The sequence below is a fragment of the Chroicocephalus ridibundus genome, unplaced genomic scaffold (assembly GCF_963924245.1).
Source record: "Chroicocephalus ridibundus unplaced genomic scaffold, bChrRid1.1 SCAFFOLD_26, whole genome shotgun sequence".
Taxonomy (NCBI): Eukaryota; Metazoa; Chordata; class Aves; order Charadriiformes; family Laridae; genus Chroicocephalus; species Chroicocephalus ridibundus.
The window spans coordinates 594282-604142 of record NW_026961775.1 but is presented as its reverse complement, the minus strand read 5'-3'; the positions used below and the strand labels follow the sequence as shown (position 1 = coordinate 604142).

Genomic DNA, 9861 nt, shown 5'->3' with positions numbered 1-9861 from the left:
GGAGAAACGCTGGGATTTGGCCAACAGAAATGTCTTGAAGTCTTTCAAGGAGAAGTGTCCAGTCCTGCATCCCGGGGAAGAATAACCCCAATGCAGCAGGACAGGCTGGGACCTGATGTGCTGAGCAGTGACCCTGCGGAGACGGGGCTGGGCACCCTGAGGGACGCCTCATGAGCCAGTGGTGCACGCTCACTATGAACAAGGCCAGCTGCCTACGGGGCTGCAGGAGGAGGAGCGTGTGCCCCCCAGGCAACTTGAGTCACCTTCCCCTTTGACTCAGCACTGCTGTGGCCCAACGCACACAGCTGTGTCCCAGTGTGCGGCTCCCCATTTTGGAGAAGTGGAGAGGACCTGGAGAGTGTCCAGAGGAGGTCTGCCAAGATGGCCTGTAGGGCCCAGTGCACGTGTGCTTGGTGGAGAGGCTGAGGGACCTGGGCTTCTCTGGCTCAGTGGCAGGGAGGCTCTGGGCACTCTTGGAATGGCCTGAACCTGGTTGAAAGTTTGTTTCAGAGACAATGGATCTTTTCTTTGGTGGGAAACAGCAGGAGAAAGAAATAATGCAACAAAGGTCAGCTTGGGAGTTGGAGACTGGACACCAGGAGAAAGAAATGCCACTGCAAGGGCAGCGCTGTGCTGCAACAGATCACCCAGAGGGAGTCGGGATCAGCCCAAGGCGTTGTGTTTCAGGAACAGCCAAGGACGATGGAGAGAGATGAGTAAAGGCAGTGAGATGCTGAGGGGAGAGCAAGACGGGGAAGCAGGGGGGATGTCTGCAGCCTGCAGGGGAAGAGGAGCAGATGTGGGACACCATAGCACCGCCTGTGGTGGAGACGATCAAGGGAGTTGGCAAGGCTGAAAGCCCCCAACAGTGCTTATGTCTTTCTCCTCTTGGCTGTGGCTGTTGTCTGTGCCACCAAGGCTACCAGAAGACACCTTATCCTTACAGCACTAGGGCCTTAGTGCCTCCTCTTCCCCACCCGGGAGCCGTCATTCTGTCTTTCTGCCCTTGGCATTGCACGTCCTCCCATCACAATGCCCCAGCAAGAGTCCTGAGCTGTGCTTGTGGGGCAGGATCTCCCTTCCCAGGGGCTGGAGGCCAGGGCTTGGCCCTTTGCCTTCCTCTCACACATTCAGCATTACCCAGCGTCAGAGACACCTCTCCATTGCCTTTGCCTACCTGCCCTCACCGCCTCCAGTTTTCCCTCGAACGAGCCCCCAGGAGCCTTTGGCAGTAATGGCCCTCAGTGGGACCCATTAACGCTTCTAGAAACTTTGGAGTTTGCCTCTGACGTTGACTTCTGGAGAGGTTTCATCAGCTTCTCCTGTGTCTGAGCTTCATGGGCTCAACACCAAAACCACCAGAGAGGTCAATAAAATGCCTTGGGCTAGTCCTGCTCAGTATAGAAATGGGGTTTGGCCAGGCGGCAGGAATCTGTGTTTACTGCTCGGGATGGGCATCTGTGGGTAAGCAATTGTACTGCATCACTCCTGGTTTCCTATATTCTTTTACAATGATTGTTAGTTTCTTTCCCGTTACTGGTCTATCAAACTGGCTGTATCCCAACCATGAGATTTTTATTCCTTTTTCTCCCTCTTCTCCCTATCCCTCTGCAGGGGGTCGGGGGGCAGTGAGTGAGGAGCTGCGTGGTCTTTCCCACCCAACAAGGCTCACAGGTGAGCTGGCTCTGCTCATGTCACTGCAGTTTGAGGACAACCAGGAGTTTCCTTGAGGTTTTCCTGCAGGAATATGCTGAGCAGCTCCTCTCGTTACAAGTGGATCACAGATGAGGTAACTAGTGAATGGCAGAAGCTGTAACCCCTTTCCCACATCCCCGCTGCTATGGAGCAGGGATGACTCCTTGGGAGCCCACAAGCAGAGCTCTGCTCCTCATGGCACACTTCGCCAGCAACAATGAGAGCTCCAACAAGGGCAATGCAGAAAGCTCCCGCAAAAAAGGGCACAGGCAAAGTGTGTTTTCAGGGCTTGGGTTTGGAAGGGCAGGCAATGGGAAGAGATTTGCTCAGAGCTGTCCTGACTTGTGAATGTGCTTTCCTCCTTTGGCAGTACCTCGGGAACAAAGGGATGCGATGTGCAACGGCAGCTCCATCACCCACTTTCTCCTCCTGGCATTCGCAGACACGCGGGAGCTGCAGCTCTTGCACTTCTGCCTCTTCCTGGGCATCTACCTGGCTGCCCTCCTGGGCAATGGCCTCATCGTCACTGCCGTAGCCTGTGACCACCGCCTCCACACCCCCATGTACTTCTTCCTCCTCAACCTCGCCCTCCTTGACCTGGGCTGCATCTCCACCACTCTGCCCAAAGCCATGGCCAACTCCCTCTGGGACACCAGGGCCATCTCCGTCTCGGGATGTGTTGCACAGGTCTTTCTATTTCTCACCTTAATCTCAGCAGAGTTTTATCTTCTCACCATCATGTCCTACAACCGCTACGTTGCCATCTGCAGACCCCTGCACTATGGGTCCCTCCTGGGCAGCAGAGCTTGTGTCCACATGGCAGCAGCTGCCTGGGGCAGTGGCTTTCTCCATGCTCTCCTGCACACTGCCAATACATTTTCAATACCTCTCTGCCAAGGCAATGGCCTAGACCAGTTCTTCTGTGAAATCCCCCAGATCCTCAAGCTCTCCTTCTCAGACTCGGACTACATCAGGGAAGTTTGGCTTATGGTGTTTGGTGCCTTTTTTTCTTTTGCGTGTTTTGTTTTCATTGTGGTGTCCTACATGCAGATCTTCAGGGCCATGCTGAGTATCCCATCTGGGGAGGGACGGCACAAAGCGTTTTCCACGTGCCTCCCTCACCTGGCCGTGGTCTCTCTCTTTATCATTTTTGGCATGTTTGCCTACCTGAAGCCCACCTCCATCTCCTCCACAGATCTAGACTTAGTGGTGTCAATTCTGTATTCGGTGGTGCCTCCAGCAGTGAACACCCTCATCTACAGCCTGAGGAATCAGGAGCTCAGGGATGCCCTGACTAAACTATTGCAATATACTGTATTTCAGCATCAATGAGGTAACTGTCTTTCTCCTACAACTCCCAGCATATTCACAGAAAATAGCAGGACGACCTTTTGTTCATAACTTTTTTACATGCTTGCTTTCTTTCTTTCTTTCTTTCTTTCTTTCTTTCTTTCTTTCTTTCTTTCTTTCTTTCTTTCTTTCTTTCTTTCTTTCTTTCTTTCTTTCTTTCTTCCTTTCTTCCTTTCTTCCTTTCTTCCTTTCTTCCTTTCTTCTTCTTCCTTTCTTTCTTTCTTCCTTTCTTTCTTTCTTCCTTTCTTTCTTCCTTTCTTTCTTCCTTTCTTCCTTCCTTTCTTCCTTCCTTTCTTCCTTTCTTTCTTCCTTTCTTTCCTCCTTTCCTCCTTCCTTCATAGAATCATAGAATCATAGAATCATAGAATCATAGAATCATAGGGTTGGAAGGGACCTCTGGAGATCATCTAGTCCAACCCCCCTGCCAGAGCAGGGTCACCTACAGCAGGTTATACAGGAACACGTCCAGGTGGGTTTTGAATGTCTCCAGAGTTGGAGACTCCACCACCTCTCTGGGCAGCCTGTTCCAGTGCTCTGCCACCCTCAGGGTAAAGAAGTTCCTCCTCATGTTTAGGTGGAACTTCCTATGTTCAAGTTTGTGCCCATTGTCTCTTTTCCTGTCCCCGGGCACCACTGAAAAGAGCCTGGCCCCATCCTCCTGACACCCACCCTTTAAGTATTTATAAGTGTTGATAAGGTCACCCCTCAGACGTCTTTTTTCCAGACTGAAGAGACCCAAATCCCTCAGCCTTTCCTCATAAGAGAGGTGTTCCAGTCCCCTAATCATCTTTGTAGCTCTCTGCTGCACCCTTTCCAGCAGTTCCCTGTCCCTCTTATTCATAACTTTCTTTCTTCTTTCTTCTTTCTTTCTTTCTTTCTTTCTTTCTTTCTTTCTTTCTTTCTTTCTTTCTTTCTTTCTTTCTTTCTTTCTTTCTTTCTTTCTTTCTTTCTTTCTTTCTTTCTTTCTTTCTTTCTTTCTTTCTTTCTTTCTTTCTCTTTCTTTCTTTCTTTCTCTCTTTCTCTCTTTCTCTCTTTCTCTCTTTCTCTCTTTCTCTCTTTCTTCCTTCCTTACTTTCTCTTTCTTTCTTTCTTTCTTTCTTTCTTTCTTTCTTTCTTTCTTTCTTTCTTTCTTTCTTTCTTTCTTTTTCTTTCTTTCTTTCTTTCTTTCTTTCTTTCTTTCTTTCTTTCTTTCTTTCTTTCTTTCTTTCTTTCTTTCTTTCTTTCCTTCTTTCCTTCTTTCCTTCTTTCCTTCTTTCCTTCTTTCCTTCTTTCCTTCTTTTTTCCTTCCTACATTACTTGCTTTCTTGTCTCTCTCTCTTTCACTGTTTCTCTTTTTCTCTCTTCCTCTTCTTTTAGGCTTGTGATAATATTATTCCTAAGCTCACATTTTTAGCATCCCAAAGATGAGTCGTACATGAGAAGCCAGACTCCCTCCATACTTGAAACAAAATAAAGGCAGCAGCAGAAAATCAAGCAGTGAATGAATGCTTTATTTTGCTTTGCTTACACACACAGCTTTGGCTTTACCTGGGCTGAGCTGGGAAGTGCTCGGGAGAGGAAAACACCAGTGCAGAGCTCAGCTGTGTGAGTGCGAAGTCTGGGTGCACACAGCAGTGTTCTCACACAGCCAGGCCTTCTGGAGAGACAGGAAGGACCAGCAGAGCAGGACCTGCTCTGTGCCACGGTCCCTGGACACCCCGGGGAACCTGCCCCAGGGTAATCGTCACCAACCAGCCCCTCACAGCTGCAGCAACAGCCACTCACCTCAGCTCAAAGAGCTGGTCTGTCCCTCCATGGAGGGACACAAAATGACTGCATCAGAAGTTTGTTCTTGCATCACAGACTTAGGAATACACATTTCATGTGTGTGATGAGATGAATTTGAGGGAGCACAAGTGCCAGCAGCTACTCCTAGGAGTGTCCTGTTGTGGGAAACTCAGCTTATTGAGATCACTTCAGGTTTGGAGTAACATCCGCTGGGTAACCACCACTGGCATGTGCTTCCTTATGTGTAGGTCATAGAGACATCGAATCATAGAATCACAGCATGGTTCGGGGCTGCCAGCGCACATTGCCAGCTCATGTTCAGTTACTCCAGCCCCAGCATCCTCAAGCCCTTCTCTGCAGGGCTGCTCTCAATCCCTTCGTCAACACACTCCATGAGTCTCCTGCACTGCTTACAGCTTCATGGGATGCTCTTCCAGCAGCTGCCAGGGTGACTGGAGTCCCCCAGTAGATCTCAGCCTCTGAGTGTGGTGCTTCCTGGAGGTGAAGTAAGAACGCTTCGTCAAAAGGCTCCTCTTGCTCGGGTGGCCTGTAGCAAACCCCAGCCGTGAGGATTCCAGCTGCACAAGGGTGCTCAGCTCCTCCTCTTTGTTCCCCAGGCTGCGTGCGTTGGTACAGAGGCACTTCAGCTGGGCCACTGACCATGACAACTTCTTTAGAGGAACACACCCCAAATCCTATGAAGCATTTCACAGCCGTTTCCCTGTGGGTTCCGAACACACCAGCAGCCCCTGGCCCTTCTCTCTTCCTAAAAACTCCATCCCTTTCCCGGTCAATCCAGTCTGACATGCAACTGGCCTCTTTTATACCGTGTTCTGCCTCCCCCCTCTTGGTTCCTCCCTGCTCCCCCTTCCGCTGCATGTCCCTCAGGGCTTTGCACAGCTCTATTCATTCCCGCATCCCTCCCAGACCAGGCTCCCTCTGACTCACAACGTTCTCATTTCAAACGGTCACTTCACTTTCTTGATGGCCCACCAGTTCCTGGGACTGGCAAAAGTTCTTTCTTGCCATCGACTCCATGGTCCTTTTCTCAAGTTTGTGGCTCAGTGCACTCTGCTTCTGCTTTCCCCTTTTTTCTCCCCGTTTCCCCATTAACAAGGTCCCCGCGCAGATGACCTTGCTGGAATAAACACTCCCCCTCTCACACGCCTCCATCCCTCAGTGTGACTGACCACCTTTGGTTCCCATCGCTGCCTCCCTGAGCCTTTGCCCTCAGGTTTGGGGCCCTGCACCTTCTTCTTGATGGCCACTCGGCCTGACAGCTGCCCCGCCCACCAGCTTCCCGCGGAAGCCCCGCCCCCTCTCCTCTACCGGGCCTCTGCTCTCTTCTGATTGGCTGCCAGCACCGGCCACCCCGGCTGGGTAGACCCGGAAGTGCATTGGACCCGGAAGGCCCTTCCCCTACAGGCACGGGGGCCGCCATTGTGGTTTGTCTGCCATTTTATGCCGAGATGCCGCCATTCCCTGGCAGGGAGCTGCCATTTGGTTAAAGATCACACAGCTCCGTGATTGGCTAACGGCCATTTCCTGACACCGTCACACCCGCGTGTTCTCAGGCAGCCCCTGGCATGGGCCGCCTGCCTCATTTGGATATAAAAATAGAATATTTATAGACAATATAATCATATATTGTATATATCTAGGAAAGGAAGTGTATAATTCTACTAATAAATTTAGTTTTTTAATAATACACACATACTTTTTATATATATACTTATGTATATGTGTATAGATTTCTACATAGGTAAACATTAATAAACATATAGAAATTAAATTAATAATTTTTGTTTCTAAAGTTTGCATAACTATAAATTTGAATTGGAGCTATAGTTTTGAACTGAATAAATCCTTCTTCAATAAGATTTAGTGTAGTGAAGAATTAGAGTTTAAATGTGAACGGAAGCAGAAGGAAAAGGCCGGGTGGGGGCCCCCCACTTTACCAGGCTGCAGAACAAGCCCTGACAGGGTGGGCTGGGGGGAATTCAAGAGGGCGGAGGGGTGCCCGAAAGGTGGTGGGGCACGGACACGCTGGAACATGCCCAGGGGCTACGGCCCCCTTCTAGGAGGGGTGAGCAAGTGACGGAGAGGGGGGTCAGTACTGGCTTGGGTCCCCCCAAAAGACGAGCACGCAGCAAATAGGTTGGTATGTGCTTGTGAGGAGCTGCTGCCTGAGTAGCCAACAGGCCAAGAGGAGGCTTCTGGTCTGTGTAGGAGCTTGTGAGGAGTCGTATCTCAGAGGTGAGCAGACAGCAAGCAGGGGGAGATGTGGGGGTCAGGTCTCTGGTGCCTGAGTAGCTGATAGAGCAGGAGCAAGGCCAGGGCTCCTGTAGGGGCTGGTGAGGTCCCTGGTGCTGGTGTAGCTGATAGGAGACACGTGGCTCGGGCTTGTCCTCATGATGTCTCTCTTGGCTGAGCAGCTGATAAGGCAGGACCAGGTGCACAGCTCGTGTAGGTGCCTGTGAGGTCACTGGTGCCTGAGTCCCTCACTGGCAAGTACGTGGCAAACGGGCAGATACGCACCTGTGAGGTCCTGCTCAGCTGACAGGCCATGAGCTGACCCACGGCTCGTGTAGGTTTGGTGAGATCCTTCATGTCTGGACACCTGACAGGCCAGGAGCAGGCCCACGCCCTGCGTCTGTGCTTATGAGGTCGCTCACGCCTGAGTAGCCAGTGGGCCAGGAACAGGCCTAGGGATTGTGTAGGTGCCTGGAGGTCACTGGTGCCTGCGCAGACGAGAGGCCAGGAGCTGTCACCTGGCTTGTGGATGTCTCTGCCATGTCACTGGTGCCTGAGGAGCCCAGGAGAAACATGTCTTGTGTTGGGTGTTTTGAGGTCCCAGGTGCCTGAGAAGCTGGTAGGCCAGGACTAAGCCCCCATCTTGTGTAGGTGTTTGCAAGGTCACCTGTGACCGCTGAGCTGACAGGCCAGGAAGAGGCCCATGGGTTGTGTAGGAGCTGGTGAAGTCACTGCTGGCCGCGTACCTGGTAGGGCAGGAGCAGGAACATGGGGGGTGTAGGGTGTTGTGGTGTCACGGGTGCCCGAGTAGATGACGGGCTCGGAGCCAAGCAGTAGTTTATGTAGGTGTTTGTGAGGTCATTGGTGTCTGAATACCTGATAGGCCAGGAGCAGGAACGTGGCTTGGGAATGTCGCTCTTGTGATTTCACCGCTGCCTGTGTAGCTTTTGGGCAAGGAGCAGGCATATGGCTTGTGTGGCTGCTTCTGATGCCATTAAAATAACACTTGGTCCCCACCCCAATATGGCTTTTTGGAAGAACCATCGTCATCAGAAGCCCGTACACAACACGCACACACGTGTGACAGCAGGACTCCTGAGCACGCAGCAGCAGCAGCAGGAGGGTGTGAGGTCGTGGTCACTGTAACCCCTGAGCACACGGTGGTGGCAGCAGGAGGGACGTGAGGTCACTGTCAGTACCACTCATGAGCACACGGCAGCAGAAGTAGGAGAGTGTGAGGTCACCGTCAGTATAACCCACGAACACACAGCTTTGGCAGTAGGAAGGATGTGAGGTCACGTCACCGATGTCACCCCATGCCCGTGGGGCTCGGTGCAGAGCGGCCGTGTGCATGACAGGGGCATGACGGGGAATGGGAGCTGCCTGTCCCCGTGTCTGCGAGGCTGAAGGAGCAGACCCTGTGGCCCTGGCTGGAGCGGTCGGGGTGGGGGTGGCTCGGGGGCACCCCAGGGATGTGCCTGGGCACGGCGCCAGGAGGAAACCACAGACTTCCTGCCTGGGCACTGCAGGGGGAGCGGGGGGAGTGCGGCGAGGCCACGTGGGCTGTGGTTTGTGCACCTGCAGGCTCCAGCTCCCGCTCCGCCCGTGGGGAATAACGGCCCCTGGGTGACACACTGAGAGTCAGGGACACGTCTGAACCTCCGGGCTGTCTGTCTGCTGCCAGGGCAGGGACATGATCCAGCTCCGGCTCCTGCGAGGGACTCACTGTGGGGGTCTGCAGGGAGGGACGGACAAGCCAACCCTCCTGGGATGGAGCCCTTGCCCTGGATGAAGACCTCTCCCAGCTGCTGCTCCCAGCACAGTGAGGTCCATGGCAGGGGCAGGGGCTGTTTCCTCCCCATCCTGACGCAGACCCTGGTGCAGTCCCCGCTCCATGGTCACCGCAGCTTGGGGGCAGCTGGACACTTGCCTCATGGCTTCTTGGATGAGCCCAGCGCAGGAGATGCTCAGTGCTTCCAGGCCCACAGCAGGGTGCAAGGGGTGACTAACCAAATTCCCCGGCACACCCAGCTTGTCCCATGATGATCCGCCACCACAGCGACCATGACACCGGCAGTGGGACATATATGTCCCTCATATATGGTCATGAACGGCGCTGGAGAAGTTCATTGGCGGGCTGGGCTGTGTCGGAGGGGAGATAGCTCCCGATAACGTCTAAAAAGGTGCTGCTGCTTCGATTGGCTCCTTCCGCAGCTGGGTCGGCATCTGCAGAGATATATCACCCTTGCATCATCGACGTCCCCGTGAGTCCCCAGGAGCTGTGACAGGGAGTGGGGAAGAGCAGGGCTGTGCCAGCAGGGCAGGAGGCTCAGGATGGGAATGGAGGGACTCCTGTCCCCTCGGGTGCTGTGGCTGCTCCTCTGGGTGCAGCTCTGCAGAGGTAAGTGCCGGCTCCCTTTTCCCACAGCCCAGGGCCATCGGGTACCAGTGGGGTCATCAAGAGCCCTTTGGGAAGAGGGTTTCTTTCCAAGTGCCGCTGAGATGAGGGTCAGGAGGAGCTCAAGTCCATGGACCCTGTGCCTTTGCCTGTGTCCATTTGGCTGGGAGAGGGTGTCTCCACTTCCAGAGCTCCAGTATTGGAAGGTTGGGGGAAGGTGTGGGGCTGGGGGCATGGGGCTGTTATGGGGTGTTGGGCTGGGGAGGAGCGGGTTCCCTGTGCAGGGCCTGGGGACACAATGAGTGGGTGGTCATGGGAGGGGGCCACTGGAGTGGGAGGAGGTTCCCAGGGCTGTGTTATGGTGAATAGCCCATCCCAGAAGGGCTGGAGTACTGCAC

The 9861-nt window shown here is 53.2% G+C and overlaps 1 protein-coding gene across 1 annotated transcript; it reads left to right on the top strand.

Annotated features, from left to right (window-relative positions):
* Nucleotides 1-2088: 2088 nt before the first annotated feature.
* Nucleotides 2089-2961, top strand: LOC134509710 (olfactory receptor 14J1-like; the record flags this gene model as incomplete). Its single annotated transcript, XM_063322313.1, has 1 exon — nucleotides 2089-2961. A coding segment is annotated over exon 1 (873 nt), but the record flags the coding sequence as incomplete, so codon positions are not given.
* Nucleotides 2962-9861: the final 6900 nt, after the last annotated feature.